This window comes from Notechis scutatus, chromosome 2 (genome assembly GCF_049901735.1).
Source record: "Notechis scutatus isolate UNSWTSFEM ecotype Mainland chromosome 2, rNotScu1.2, whole genome shotgun sequence".
Lineage (NCBI taxonomy): Eukaryota > Metazoa > Chordata > Lepidosauria > Squamata > Elapidae > Notechis > Notechis scutatus.
Window position 1 is genome coordinate 70,009,700 of NC_142010.1, and position 16,273 is coordinate 70,025,972.

Consider the following 16,273-nt stretch of genomic DNA (forward strand, 5'->3'; position numbering starts at 1 on the left):
ATGCATGCAGAAGAACTTCACACGATGCCCAACCTATTTCAATAGCACCCCACCTTCAAGAGGAAAAAAATGGCTTCTCTCTCTCTCCCTCTTTCCTCCCAGCAGATGATAATGCCATGAAGCAAGGGTGTTCATACAACACCTCAAACCAGCCAACAACACTTTAAGCCATTAGTTTAGGATCTGGTGTGCCGCATGAACCCAGAAAACTGGCTTAACTCTGGACGTATTGTACAAACTATCTGTAGTAAGAGAGAAAAAGGATCTCTATAAACAAGTCTGAAACCCTTTCAAATGCGTCTTGGTGGGCATCCCTAGCACTTGAGGAACTCCTCTCTCTAACCCTAACAGAAATCCAAGCCCCCCAAGATCTGGCCTTTCTTACCTGGCCGCCTTAAGATGCTCGTCATCTGGGTCTCGCACTGGCAGCAGCAGAAGGAAAGGAGAAAGAGAGAGGATCAGAGTTTGGGCCAATCAGGTTGGTAGATGGAAAGAAAAAGCAAGAATTAATGAAGGCTAACCCCTCCCGCCCCCAAGAGAAGTGGTGCCTAGGCATAGCAATCAGGGTGAGAGAAGCAGAAAGGAGGTGCCTTCAGAGCATTTAGCTGCATCCTCAGACAGATTGCATGAGGCCAAGGGAGCATGAGGCCATGAGTACGGGAGGAGGAGGAGGAGGAGGAGGAGGAGGAGGAGGAGGAGGAGGAGGAGGAGGAGGAGGAGGAGGAGGAGGAGGAGGAGGAGGAGGAGGAGGAACGCAAGGACCTGACTCTGACCATGGAGACCAAGTGAGAGAAGGATCAGAGCTGTCACCAAATCTCAGGCACCACTGCACCTGTTTCCTGAAGCGGCAGATATGAAAAGCTTGTGATTTCCCCTAAGTCTCTAGCAGGAACTGGCTACTCAAGAGGGGCAGCAAAATAAAGCTTGCCCTGCCCCTTACACAGTCCCCGCCAAAGTGGCACTTACTGAATTCTGTGCCTGTGAGGTGGGCCAGAACGCGGAAGGAAGGAGACTGAGTAGTCCCAGTCCGTGGTCGCCAGTCCTCTGTGTCCTCAATAAGTCTCTTTTTACTGGTGTCGCTGGGGAAGAAAGCCGGCAGGCTCACCAGCCGCAGAGAGTGCCTACAAACAGACCAGGGCACTCAGCCAGAACTGCACTGAAAACAGCAGTTGCAGGCATGCATTACACACACACACACACACACACACACACACACACACACACACGGAGCAATGAATCAAGACATGGCCACTCTAAAGGGCTGAATAAATAACCTGTCCTTCAGAAGCAATAACGAGATCCTGAAGCTCACCCCATCAATCCCTTGTCTACAATGGTTCGTTTTCCGTAGCTAAAGAAATAAATTGGCTAGAACTGCAGACGGCTGACAGTCCTGACCGTTGCAAACTTAGCAGATCTGGAGGGTGAAGGCTACGAAGGCTGCTTAATCTCCTTCCCCGCGCCCCTGATTCTACTTGCTGGGCAGAAGGGAGACGAGGCGGACCAGACTCTGGGGGGGACGGAAATAGGAATCCATCCTATTTGCCATCCTTTTCTACCAGGGGGCTGATCATCGGGCTGGGGAGGGCTAAAGAGCTGAGATTTCACAGTTGGCATCAGTGGCAAATTAGTTCTCTAAGACAGGGGTCCCCAACCACCGGGCCCCGGACCGGTACCGGTCCGTGGAACATTTTCTACCGGGCCGCCGGTTTGCTGGGCGCCGCCATCTTGTTTTGATGAGAAAGTGCTTCCGGGTGAGCTTTTCCGGTTGGAAAGCGGTGTTTGGGTCCTGAAGGAATCCTCACGCCTTAGTTTCATCGAAGGGGGGGCGGCTTCGAACGAAACTAAGGCGCGAGGATTCCTTCAGCACCCAAGGCAAGGCGAGCCAAGCGACCGTCCCAAAGCCGTCTCGAAGCCCATCGACAAAGGTACAAAGGAGGAGTTGAAGGTGGCGGGGAGAAGCGGGGGACGGCTGGCTGGCCGGTCGCTCGGCTCGCCTTGTCTTGTCATGCGTGCTGATGCCGATACCGGGCCGCGGATCATTTTGTGATGCCGGTACCGGGCCGTGGCACAAAAAAGGTTGGGGGCCACTGCTCTAAGAGCTGTTTGGCAGTGAAGATAGGTGGGATCTGAGGAGCCCCACATAGCACAACCAGAAAGCCTTGGGCCCACCTGATGTAAAGCCGTGGCCCATTTTTCTCACCTCTGATCATGTAGGATTGTACGGCTACCCAATACAAAGGGTCTGATTAGGGATAGCTGTGAAGTGATCTGTTCTAGGTCCTTTCCCCATCAATGTCTGCAGCCCTTTCTGTGGCCACTTGGAAAGCAAGCACTTTACGTTGCCCGTATAGCTCTACTTGTGAGCTACATCTCATTTTGTTCTGTCCAGAAACACCAGCGAAGTTCAGGCCTTGTTTTCTTTCCCCAAGCCAATGGAAATCCTCCTGCAGGCCAGAGCAAGGGCTTGAAAATGAATGCCAGAACAACCAGCAGATTGTAAGGAATTCCTTCAAAAAAAAACAAACCCTGAGAAGCAAAGGAAGGCTATTTGTGGGGGGGGGATGTAAATGTGGGGTATATGTGGGTGTGTCCTGGCAACCTCCCTCTACAGCAGGGGTGGGCAACTATGGCCCTTTTATGAATTATGGACTTCAACTCCCAGAATTCCTGAGCATAAAAGGGCCATAGTTGCCCACCCCTGCTCTACAGGAAGGCTACAAAAAACGAGTGCTTCCTACCCTGAACACCATCAAAAACCTTCCGATTGTCCGCTGTAAACACCAGAAGCCATTTGTAACGGTGAATTGCAATCTGGCTGGAGAGAGGGAGGAAGGATGCTACACGGCCTCTAGGGCCTGGCTGAGGCTCCCCGTTTGACAGAGGGGGACTATAAGGACACGCAAAGCAGCAGAGAAAACTGCCTTGTTAAAGAAAGCATGAACTCTTTAATCTTCACCTAAAGGGAGAAGTACCTGGAAATGTCTGATCCCACAAACAAATCACCTTAAGAGGTGAAAACTGGATTCCCCCCCACCCCCAGGGACTGGAACAACCAACAGTTAAACTGTAATCAGAAGTTAAATATGAACTGCTTCGTGGGATGGTGTGCTGATTCTGAGTTAACAAAGCACTGAATTTATTAACAAACTACTCCAATGCTGTTAGATTAAGCAGTCAATGTTTGACTTTGTGCGGGGACAAGCCTTAAATCCTGAGTTTCCATGCCATACAGTGGCCTAGTTTACCAGATGATGCTCTAATATACCCTCTTAACCTGAGTTTATTTTTATTTCTTTTTTTAAAGACTTGAACTGTGATGTCTCAGAGATTGCTCCCCATAATTTTGGGAGGAACATTTGCAAGCTATGAGGCAAGAACATCTACATGCAAGACAAACACCACTGACATTGCCCTCCTAGCCCAGGACCCTGTTCCCAAGTCTTACTGATCCTCCAGGTAGTAATCTCCATAATCAGGTGGGGGGTGATTTGGGGACACAGCCTTCACCTCAGGTGAGTGAGCAGTCACCCTGAAGATAAGAGCAGCAAAGGATAAGAGAAAGCAAAGTACCAGCCAGGTAAGAAATATCATTCCCTTCCAACACAGCAAGAACATTTACACCTCCGCTGCTCATAGGGAGTAGTTAATGTCCCTAGAGATATCTGCAGCTTCACTGGGGAGGAGAGAAACCACAAGCTCCCTGCCAAATTTAGCACCAATTCCTCACCCTTATCTAGGTCAGGCAGTCACAGTTATAGATGAATGTAGACTAGGAAGAGCTGCACCAGACTGCTGTCCCAGACGCAGGCAGAAGCACCAGAATCCTTTTTTTAGAAATCAAATCTTTTTGGCAAGCCTGACCTTAGGGTAACTTCCGTGGCTTCTTGCCATATAAAGAGGCCTTTTCACCCCCACTTATTTCCGAGGAAATGGCAAAAACGTGACTTCAAAGGAGTTCCAGCGTGCCCCAAAAGGACTTGGTCAAAAAAGTACAAACAAATTTTGCTTTTCTTATTTAGGTAAAAGCAGCTCTTCCCAAAGCCCCTTGCGAGCTTTGAAACTTAAAAAAAAAAACCTAGCCAAAACAAACATAGGGTAGGATTTCTTTAGGAAAGGAGCATTTCCCACTCCTGTCACAACCGGGGCCCCCCCAAAAGTGGGGCGAGATAGGAAATGAGAAACCCAACATGGAAAACATCATGCAAATTAGCAAAAAAAAAAAAAAGGCTACAAAGACCAAAAGCTTACTGACTTGTTGGGATTCTGTGCCTGCAGAAGAGAAAAAGAGGGGGGAAAAGACAGGAAAGGCAGACAGGTTAGAATCAAAGGCAGGGAAAACAATGCTCCCCCCCCCATTTCTCTTTTGGGTAAGAGTCAGGTGGCCTTCAATCAGGGAGAATCCACAAGGGAGTCAAAGCAGCAGAATGGCCAGCATAACCAGGTGACGGAAGACCAGCCCCCCTTTTTTTAACATGCAGGTAAAAAGGAGCAAGGCTGTGGTCATCCAGTCACACCCACCGTTTTGATGCCATTCGCACCCCTTCCCTCCTTGGATTTCCCCTACTTCTGTTATCTCTAGCATGACACCCCTCTTAATCAGGAATATTAGGAAGTGAAACCTCGGCCTATTTGGAGGGCACCAAACTGAGAAAGAGTACATGAAATCAGGACAGGTGTAATTGCAGATCATCACGTGTTACGACAACGCTGGCTAAGGATATCGTGTGGTGCGATCCCAAGCAAAATCCAGGACAAGAGTTTCCCATCCGAAGAAGAAAATGCTTACTTCCTAAAAACTCTCATCTCCAAATAAGTTAAGAAGAATCCTCAATAGTTACATTTACGTGCAAGTGACAGAAAGTTTACAGAAGCCCTTTGCTGAAAAGAGAACGATCTGACCAGTTCACAGTGAGTCTTCACAACTCCTTTTGTACTATAAATTGTCGCCCAGAAAGCTATTCCTTGCTAAGGAAATGAAGTTATACTGAAACAACTAAGTATATACCGCACTGTGAAGTGGTCTATAAGTCTAAGTGCTATTTCTATTGCTATTCTCGCTATTCCACCAGTACCATTTATTAGCTTAAATAAAGTAAGTAAGAACCAGCTGAATGCACCAAGTTAGAGGAGCTCACCTAAAGCATCATTATTTTTTGGCAACATCTGAACAAAGACTGCCAACAACTTGCATGCAGTTAAGCACTTAGGGCTGTCTTCCATACATGAGTAGCTCATCCTGGCAGAAAAAGCAGGTCAATGTCACTGATTCCAAGCATATTCTTTTCCCCCTCTTCTTTTCTGAAGCTTCTTAATTTTACTGAATTAATCCCCATTCATCCGGCATCCTTTCCACCAGTTTTACCCTTCGGGCTATGGTTTTCTGCATTAACTAAACAGCTTGTTTCTCTAGTCTCGTGATCCTGCTCTGGTCAAAATTTGCAAAGCTAAGAAGGAGAAGAGTCTAAAAATTCCACCGAAAGGAAAGTGAGAAATAAAAAAGGCAAAAGCCCAAATTATTATTATTTTTTAAATCCCCACTTCTCCCATATGGAGTAAAGATAAAACTACCCGTTTAATGTTGGGAATGTAAATCTTGTATTTTATGTGCATTTCTTTTGTATATTTTTCATTTTAACATTTTTCTTAATAAATTAGAAATCTGAGTTAAAAGAATGGTGTTTTTTGTTCTTCATCAGAAAACAGCTTGGCATCTCAAGTCTGTTTCTCAGTGTCTTCTCTGAAATGTGCAGATTCAGGCTGCATAGCACTATACTTCAGGTCTGTATCTCTCTGAGCCAGGGAATGTGGGGGGAGGAAGATTTTCAAAGATATTCAGAAAGTACATTTACTCTATTTTATAAAGGTAGAATATACAACCCATAAGCAGACAATAATGGATGTGCAGATGCAGCTGAACTTGCTATAGTATGCTATCATTAGAATCAAACTATCTGATGAAGAATTATTTAGGATTGGTCAGTAAAAAGAATTACAGGTACAATAGAACATTTTCCTTGGGACATCACATTATATTTCTAACTTCATCTATTGAGTTGTCCAGTTTTAAAAAGTGAGATGTTATTATTAAAATCACAATTTATTGGGCTGCCAGTGTGACATTCTGGACTGAATGAACATAATTAAATTGGGGAATGGTTTTATTCAGGAATTGCAATATCTTTTCCAGCCACAAGAGGTCACTGCAACATCAGAGATTTACACTTTTCAATTGGGGGTGGGGATACATTCTTACCCACCAGGTGCCCCTCAGTGGAAAGCCACACATGCACAAGTTTACATGCACAGGTGTATAGAGGAGGGCCAGTGTGCAGAGTTTCACGGTCGCATTAACTACCCCGCCCACACCCCGTCCCGGATGGCCAGAAGCACAGCAACATACCCATTGTGCTGTGTGGTGCAGACGGATGCAGGGGGAACGTAACGCACGGGTTTCGTCACCCACCCGGGCTGAGAGTTTGGAGCAGGGTTAACTCCAAAGGGCCGGGCTGTCTTGTTGAGGGCAGAACTGGGAGTGAAGTTGTATTTGGGGGGCTGAGAAGAAGGGAGTGCGTCCTAGACAAAAGACAAAACAACAATGCCCAAGCTGGCATGGCAGGCAACATGCAACAGCACCCAATAATCAGGCAGAGCCAGAGGCCACAGTGTCCCAGATGGAAGCCAGGCCATTCAGGGCTCTTCTCTGAGCACCAAGGCAATAAATACAAGCTGGCACAGAGCAGCTGTAACATAAGCCCAGTGGTCCATCTCTGTCTCTATCGGTCTACTCCTCTACAGGCACTGCCTTGTTCAGCAATTCCCTTCGAGGGGCAGAAAAGACCCCTCTAAGGCTGCCCAGAGGGTGTGCAAGGGAATAAATGGCCTTCCATCCAAACAGCGGAAACAGGAGAGGGGCACATGCTGAAGTTTTGAGCAGCAAAAAACAAAAACCATGCGTGTCTCTTTATCTACCCTCATCTCATTTCCCTCTTCTACCAATGGACCTGAAAAAAACGGATCTTCCAGCGCAGCCTCCCCAAGACCTTGGAAAGGACAGGATCTGACCGTTTGCCCCTCTACTGGGTGAAGCAAAGACCCAATCCAGGGATCCACATGGCCCTCCTTGTAGCTTCAAGTTTATATCCCTGGTTTGTCTTTGTGAATCGTACACAGCTACAACACCAGGGTAATACCCATGTCCAATTTCTGACTTCTGAAGTGCAATTTAAAAATAAGCTAGGGATGAGCTTAGCAAGCCAGAAATTCAGGAAGGGAAAAAAAAAGCTACTGCATTCTACAGTTCTTTAAATTGCCTCCCTGTGTCAGAACATTACATTAAAACACTAGATCAATTCTAAGGGGAAAAAAATGAGAGGAGAAATTTAATTTATTTATTTATATACTAGGAGCCCTCAACATACAACCATTCATTTAGTGACTGTTCAAAGTTACAACTGCACTGGAAAAAAAGTGATTTAGAAGCAGTTTTCACACTTACAACTGTTGTAACATCCCCATGGTCATGTGATCAGAATTTGGATGCTTGGCAACTGGTGTGTATTTATGGTGCAATTGCATTGTCCTGGAGTCACGTGATCACCATTTCTAACCTTCTCAGTCGGTTTTTGAAAAGGAAAATCAATGGGGGAAGCCAGATTTGCTTAATGGCTGAATGATTTACTTAACAACTGCCTTGCTTAGCAATGGAAATGTTGGGCTCAGTTGTCTTCATAAGTTGAGGGCTATCTGTATCATATTTAGCAACTTGCTCATAGAACGACTCCGGGTAGCTTACCAAAATCAGAAAAGAAAAGAAAAAAAATGAAGCATTTCTACTGATTGCTAAGAAGTTCCAATTGGAATTCTTCAGAAACTCAGCATGGAGGACCATTTAGGCTAAGAAGGATCACTGCATACCTTCGAAGCTCAAGTCCCCTATATCTATTATTCTTTTGGGTATTAAAATAACTATCTGAACAACGACTGTCTGGCTTGGTTGCAAAATGGTCAGAGCTTTCAAAGTGTGGATTATTTTTCACACTTCTACCCAAACTATATATGGGCATTTATTATCCTGCTTTTGAAATACATTATGCATCTACTACGTATTGCAGTTTTTCTTGTAAAATCTAGGAGAGGCTAGGTGGAGATCACTTCCAACCTTATTTCACAGTTTCCGAAAGAGAAGTGAAGTGAGAGACACACAGAGAGAGAGAAACAGCTGCGCACGCACCTTCTGAGGTCTGCCTAGGAGATTCTGGACTCTGGAAAGAGAAAAAAACGTTGTTAACAGAGGCACTGGCCTAATTTTTCTTATATGTACCCATCTGATTCAACTGTTGCACTTCTTATCTTGTAAACAATTGGAATAATAAATACAATCAATAAGCTTTCTGCAAATCAGTCCCTCTGCTGCAAGAGAGCTGTGTTGCTGCAACTATCTGTAACCATGGAGAGCTAAAGCAAATTGGTCTGTGCAATCCAGCTCCTTTCACACCATCAGGCATCTGGAAAGGAAGCTTTGGGAGAGAACAGTCATGAGAATTTAGACACTTCAATGAGTGCGTTTGTGTGTGTGTGTGTGTGTGTGTGTTTTCCAGACTGTCTGGAAATTCTTACAGTGAAGAAATAGTATTTCTCCTTTGCATTCTAACCTGCTCTGTTTAAAAAAAAATGATTTCATCAGTTCAGATCACTCTCTTGCAAATATCACCTTGGGTACTTCCATACTGCCAAAGCAGTAGCAAAGACTCTACAGTCCTTGTTTAATGACTGACTCAGATAACGACCATTCAGTTACCACAGTGTTGAAAAAGTAACCTTGCAAGCAATCATTATTTATGACCTTCACAGACCTATAAAGCAAAGAAAAACTGAAGTAACACTGTAAGCACATTAGTGGTTTCACTTAGCAACTGCTCTGCTTAACAATCAAGTAACTGGTCCCCCTTTGCTTAAACAAGGACTGCCTGTACAGGTTAACCTGCTTTTGCAGACTGAAAATAACAGGGGACGTAAGATGAAAGTGAAATAGATCAGGTATATGTGCTTTCCTGTGCTTTTGCTTTCTGACAGAATCCTGTCAGAAAAAGAGGACTACACTGGATAGTGGCAATTGACTAATACACAAGAAACAATTAAACTTGAATAAAACGTAAAAAACATTATGCATAACTTTCTAATAACACATTCTCCACTTCCCATCCAGATATTTCCCCAACTACTAACCGCAACCTAGATATACATGCTTTACATTAATCATGTAAGGCTATTGCTAGGATCTAGATTCAATTCTTTCATCTATGGTTTTTCATTAATCTCATAACCTCCTTCCTAAAAACCATATTCCAAATGTCCAAATTTTCCCTCCTATGTAACACACAGTCTATATGGAAATCATTACTGCACACATTTGATCAGACTTCCATTATGAATATATATTGTCAATTTTGCCATTGCTGCACATTCTTCAATTATGGCCTCCCCATCTGATATCGTCAGCACAGGCCCCCTTTTCTAATGCTGTGCCAAAATTGTTCTTGCTGCTGTCAGCACATATCTTAGTAAATTGTAACATTTTTTTCTGGGATTGTACCCAATAAAAATATTTGTGGTTTCAGTTTAAATTTTATTTTTAGGATTTTCAGAATATTTTGATGTATTGTTTTCCAATATTTTTGAGTTTTTGGCATAGCCACCACATATTATAAAATGTTCCTTCTTTGTTGTGACATTTCCAACATTGTTATATGATTTATCCAACTTGAAAATTATTGACAGAGTCATAAACCATAAACCATCTGTAAAACATTTTATATCAATTGTCCCTTAAATCATAACATGGATTAAATTTTATTGTTTCCCCCCATAATTGCCATTTTTGTATTGCAATTAAGGATTGTTTGAGTTCATGTTATCTTTCTAAAAAAAAAAAAAAGCCCTGTTAAATGACTCTTCCTTTTTCTAGATGACAAAAAACATGGTTCTTATCAAAAACACATATGTATTATGGCATACAGACAATGCATATTTTATTAATTCTATGTTATCTAGATTTTTATGCAGGGGAAAATCACAGCAAGAAGCAAATATTGCACCAGTTGGTAAGAGAATTAATAAAGCTGTAACAGAATTAAGACAACAAAATTTTGAGGCCAGGTTTATGTTTTAATTCAGAAGATTCTTAAAAGAAATATACAAGTGAAAGCAGTTTTTCTTTTAGAATTATTGGATAAAGATCTTGAAAAAATGGTGCTTTGTTGTTATATATGTTGACTGCAGCTAGAATTTTATATATGCAAAAAATAGAAACATGACAATTTCCACAATGAAAGGATGGACGGGAAAAGTGATGGAACTGGCAGAGATGGCAAAATTAACTGTCCTAATTAAGGAAAAAAATGTGTCCAATTTTGTGTCTACCGGGAAATCGCTTCTGGATTTTGTGCTCAAAATGGTAATAAAAAAAAAAGGTGACTGGGTTTTGATGCTTAGATTAGTTTGTTGTTATAGAATTGGTACTTACTAATTATATAAAAGTAAAAAGCTGAGATTGGTTTTAGAATTCATAGCAAATAACAGGGTAATCCTACTAACTACTGTATATTCTGTACCAATTGCAGCCTCCAAGCTATCCTTATAAGGAAATCCAACAACAAGCACTGTGTTCATCCAGAAATAATTATTTGCCGTGCTCTGGCCAACCCACATTAATTTTGACTATAATGTTTTCATGCTATCTGTTTCACAGGTGTGGAACTGAAATAATAAACAATTAACAAGCAAGGCTGTTTTTGACAGGCGTTTTCTCTGCCTCTTAACTTTCAGGAAATACCAGCCAGCACCACCTTGCTTGTTTATTGTTTATTATTTCAAATCCACACCTGTTTTCACCTAGGAATCCCTTTTGTGTAGCCTGAAATCAGTTTGGATACTTTGGCTGAAATCCATATGAAGTCACGCTATTGCAAGACAGTCAGTCTAAGCTCTGTTCTGCAGGAGAAGATGCACATCTGGAATCAGAGGGCACACTGGTTTTGCAGGAAACTGATTCTATAGGCTCTACAATATGCTTACCAATTCTGGACACTGAGCTGCCACTTTGTTTAGGCTATTATTGTTATTAATATTAAATTTGTACACTGCTTTATCATTCAGATTCTCAGGGGCTTAAAAGGTAAAATACAACACATGGAGTAACTCAAGCAGCCAGCTAGATCAGTGGTCGCCAACCGATGGGCCTGGTCCACGAGAAAATTTTGGTGGTCCACAGAGAAATGGCACCCCCCAAAGCAATTAATCCAGGTTGCGCAGGAACACAAGGGTGCACCGCCCACATGCCCTTGGGAACACAAGGCTTGCATCGCTTGCATTACTAACAACACAAGGTAGTGAGGGGAGGAGGGAAAGGGCGTTGGAAGGGAACTTGCCCCACACGCCTGGCCTGGCCACTGGGCTGCTTCTTTCCACTTCTTTCTTCTTCTCCTTTTGGCCACACATAAGGAAAACAGCAAAAGTTTTTCTTTCTCTCCCCCAAACTCTGCCAGAAATTAGTCTTTGGGAACCTGCAAGGCCTCCTGCTCCAAGAGGCCAGCAAAGATTCATTTCTGGTGGCGTTTGGGGGAGAGAAAGAAAGACTTCTGCTGCTTTTCTTGCATGAAGCCAAAAGTCTCTCTCTCTCTCTCTCCCACTGAGAATGGGGCTGGAGACAGTAAAGAATGATTGATCGGTAGGAAAACGGGGTGGGGAATTTTCCTACAGACTTTTTTGGGGATTTTCCCAGGGTCTCTGCTACTTCTGCTTTTTCTGCAGAGACCCTGGGAAAAACCTCCAAAAAGTCTGCAGGAAAATCCCCCATTCTGTTTTCCAACCAATTGATCATTCTTTACCATCTCCAGCTCTGTTCACAGGGGGAGAGAGAGAGACTTTTGACTTAATGCAAGGAAAGCAGCAAAAGCAGCAGAAGTCTTTCTTTCTCTCCCCCAAACTCTGCCAGAATGGCGCAGCCTCTTGGAGCAGGATGCCTTGCAGGATCCCAAAGACTCATTTCTGGCGGAGTTTGGGGGTGAGAAAGAAAGACGTCTGCTGTTCTCCTTGCATGCAGCCAAAAGCAGAAGCAGCAGAGACCCTGGGAAAATCCCCAAAAAAGTCTGCAGGAAAATCCCCCACCCCATTTTCCTATCGATCGCAGGATACCGTCTCTCTCCCCGAGAATGGAGCTGGAAATCAGGTTAGGAATGTGGCTGCCTTGGAGGGGGTGGGTGGGTGTGACGGACCTCTGTGTGTGTGTCTGTGTGTGTGTGTGTGTGAGAGAGAGAGAGAGAGAGAGGAGAGAGAGAGAGAGAGAGAGAGAGAGAGAGAGGAGGGAGAGAGGGAGAGAGAGAGGTGGGGGAGAGAGAGAGAGAGAGAATCACTGCCAGTGGTTAGATCGGATCTCTCTCTCTCTCTCCCACCAACGTCAGCAAGCCACCGTCAGTCAAAATTCATATTATTGGTCCGCGGAATTTAAAATTATGAGTTTGGTAGTCCCTGAGGTCCAAAAGGTTGGCGACTCCTGACCTCTCTCCTATTAATCCTAATGAAGCTTTATTTCAGGAACTGGAGTCCTAGTTTAAAAATCCAGATGCTCTGACCTAAAACTTTGTGCACTGTTTATTTACTTGGCTTTAAGTTTTTAAACAAGGAATGTGATGATTGGGAAGCCTGGGGTGGGTGGGGGGGAATAGAACACAGCAGCTTACATTTCCTATCAGTTTGGTGTGATTCAGGAGCCTTTACCTTCAGGAGGTAAAATTCAGGAAGGTGGCTGTTTGTTTTATTAAATACCAAAATGAAAGCTGGCAAGCAGCTGCTATCCAAAAGGTTTATTTCTGAATGAAATAAACCTCTGGATGAAACCAAGCAACCAAGCAATCATTATTCCAACATCTACATTATATCCCTAAAAGAAAAACCCCAGCATCAGCATAAGAGCTACTTACTTGCTTAAGCTGAGGGAGAGTTTGTCCCCACAGGCACGGATCTTGTTCTGGGCTTCAATGTGGGTCATGGTGCTGGTGCTGTCTCCATCAATGCTGAGCACCCAGTCCCCAACTCCAACTCCTGCCTGGGCTGCCTTGCCCCCAGGGGTGAGCTGCGAGGAAAGAAAAAGTTATTTCCAACATGAAAGACATCATTAATGGAACAAAAATTCTTCCGATGCTAATAAGCAATGGAGCTGGATTAGGAGAAATGGGAGCAGACACAACTCTCTCTTGTTTTTCTCTATGCCCTTATACTTTTTTGCTAAATAACATGTGTAGTTACATTATTTATTCTCAAAGAAGTTTCTTAAAAAATAATGGTGCTTGGAAGCAGCATGATATAGCAAGCTAAGGGACACACCTGAATGGTAGCAACCCATATTTTTGCTAAGTCATATTTCTCAGAGTTTTCCCAATCTCAGAGGGACATTTCAAAGTGCTCAAGCAAAATATGCATTTAAGAAGAGTTTGTGTTCACTACAGAAGACCTATTGGCCCTGTCTTCCTGCTCATTAAACTCTAAAGCTACTCCTTCAAAGTTTATAAGCAAGGTGGATTGATGCTACCGTATCTTTCAGCAAGAAGGCAAACCACTAACAGTCCAAAGATTTGCTCATCATCAAGTTGTCTCTCCAAAACTTTCAAATGTGTTAGTATTGTTTTTATACTGGGAAGACCACACGTGGAATACTATGTTCTGGTCACCACTATATAAAAAAGATGTTGAGACTCTAGAAAGAGTACAGAGAAGAGCAACAAAGATGGGGACTGGAGGCTAAACCATATGATGAACGATTGTGGAAAATGGGACTGTCTAGTCCAGAGGTCTCCAAACTACGGCCTGCAGGCTACATCCGGTCCTCCAGAAGGTTCCTTCCAGCCTACCAGCCTCCTCCAATGTGCTCTGCTCTGATCCTTTCCAAACAGCACAGGGAGAGAAAGCAGGGCTATATTCACCACTGTTTGGAAAGAAAGGTAGGAGTCCTTCGATTTCTCTGGTGTATGTGTGTGTGTGTGTGTGTGTGTGTTACATTGAGCAAAATAAAACACATTTATTTAATTACATTTTATTTGCTCATTTGTAAAATTGATTCCCCTTCCAAACACCTGAACGTTTGCAAAATGCCCAAGAAGAGTTTGGAGACCCCTGGTCTAGTCTAATGAAGGGAAGGAGTAGGGATGTCATGATAGCAGTCTTCTAATATTTGAGGGTCTGTCATAGAGAAGAAGGGGTCAACTTATTCTCCAACTTATTCTTCTGCTCACGCAGGGGGTGAGACTAGAAAATCTGCACAGTTCCTTCCAACTCTGTCATTCTGTATTCTGTCAAATTAAATATTACAGTACTGCCAGTGCCAGGCTGAGCTATCTTTACGTATTGTAGCAGATGTGTCCATGTCGGGGAGAAATAAAGGTAAGTGGACTAAAAGTATTCTCTGTCATGTTTCCTTTATTATGGAGGAATGGTCTTGCCTAGTATTTTTTTTTCTTTCACCAAAAAAAAAACCAAATAAAAACAAACACACAAACAATACGTTCCTCATAGCTAGTCTCATTCTGCTCAGGGCATTGAAATAAAAACAGTTTCAGACATGGAATCGGATAAATCCTTTGATGTCTTTGAGGCTTCAGGCAGCTCAGAAAGCAATCTTTTTTTCCCCATTAAAATCTTCCTCCAAAATATCCTAAGCTGCAAAAGGTGCTAAGATTGCCTTCCTGCCTACAGCTTATTCAAGAGGGTGTTGGTCTATCCTGCCTAAACATAATAAATACAGAATTAATTTCCTTTTCTTTCAGCACTCTATTCTTTGATATTTGAGTATGTTCCATACTAAAACTTTTTTGGCCAAATGTGCAAATATGCAGTTCCATTTCCAAGAGACTTAGCAAAGGATAACAAACATCTTACCATTTTGTTTTCCTCTATTCTTTCTTTTTCTCCCTTTGCCCCTTTCTTTGATTCTTAGGTAAGTATTTTTAACTAGATCTTAAGCTAAATTGTACAGTGGTGAGTCTGTGGCAAGCCTCTACTGCCGGTATGTTACCCTGGAATGCCTAATGGGGCAGTGAAAATCAAGCTGGCTTTGTCCACAAGGAAGGGAGAGCTCTAACTATAGTACTTACTAGCAATCCTAAGAAGAACATGATTCTGGGCCCTAGGCCAGGATGAAAAGAGAAAGGGAGGTTGCAGCATTACATTAATGTGTGTAACTGGCCTACCTCAAGGGGGAGTTGTAGTCATGGTTTCATCACATTAGTTTTTCTGGAATTTTTCAGGGAAGCTTTACAAGATGGTTATCAAGCAGGTTTTTATAAAAACCCCAAAATGCAAGTCAATATAAACAACCAAAGCAGCATAGTGATGGATTAAGAATGAATCTGTACAAGATGAGAGCTAAAAGAGGTAAACAGGGTGAGCCAGGCTGCTACCACTGCAACATCTGTACAGATGTAGAGATTTTGTTAGATGCTAAATGTTTGATTCCTGCGTTATAAGCTGAAACCTGCAGAAATGCCTTCAATGATAGCTGGCAACCCTAGCAGATTCTCCATCACTCCATTGCAGCAGTCAGGTTATCTAGTAGAGCCATTGCAAATAAAATAAAAAATTGAGCAACCAATGCACAGTGCTTGAGCAATAAAGCACATTCTTTGGAAGGCCTCAAGGCCTGTGGGAGAGTTTAGACTTGCTGATGAATGCAGCATATCCTACAGAACAACCTCAGCAGAGCTGAGCAGGTGTGCCAGCTACTGATCCAAAGCACACTCCTTAAGTTAGGCCTTTACATTGGAGCATCGTCAATTGTCAGGCAAGTGGCAGAGATGGTGCACCTGATGTTATTTGTGACATTCCGCTAATAAAGCCAGGTAAGTCAGAAAGCCCTTGCCATCTAGCAACACGCCTCCCCATGAAATATTTGGCTTCATATTCCCTTTGCTTCTATTTGCATCATTCCCAAATTTAGCAGCTGTGTGCTCACATACACAAACGGTCCTTTGAGGACAGCCCAATCAAGACTATCTGAACAAGCTGACAAAACTCCTCACCTTCTGAACACTGGAATGTGGGAACCTAATTTCCACAAAGCATACTGATTTTTTTTTTAAAAAAAATACTATTGGTGTATTAAAGATTATTTGAAAACAGAAGGAGGAATTAAAATATTTCTTCAATTTTCAGACTGGGCTGTCCTTGGCTCTCTTCTCTTTGCTCTCTTTCTACCTTAATTAGATGTCTTTACACATTACCT

General features: G+C 43.1%; 1 protein-coding gene across 5 annotated transcripts in view; it reads right to left on the reverse strand.

Annotated features, from left to right (window-relative positions):
• PDLIM7 (PDZ and LIM domain 7) overlaps positions 1 to 16,273 on the reverse strand; it is a 57,574-nt gene that overhangs the window by 13,334 nt on the left and 27,967 nt on the right. For 3 of the 5 annotated variants that reach the window (XM_026673387.2, XM_087955072.1, XM_087955073.1), the window contains 3 exons: positions 12,981 to 13,132; positions 8,234 to 8,264; positions 6,404 to 6,576 (listed from right to left, as the gene is read on the reverse strand). In XM_026673387.2, coding sequence (XP_026529172.1) covers positions 6,404 to 6,576; positions 8,234 to 8,264; positions 12,981 to 13,132 — 356 coding nt within the window. Of the gene's footprint in view, positions 1 to 385; positions 423 to 966; positions 1,122 to 3,448; positions 3,533 to 6,403; positions 6,577 to 8,233; positions 8,265 to 12,980; positions 13,133 to 16,273 lie in introns of all 5 variants that reach the window. The other 2 variants (XM_087955075.1, XM_087955074.1) reach the window with 1 other exon arrangement.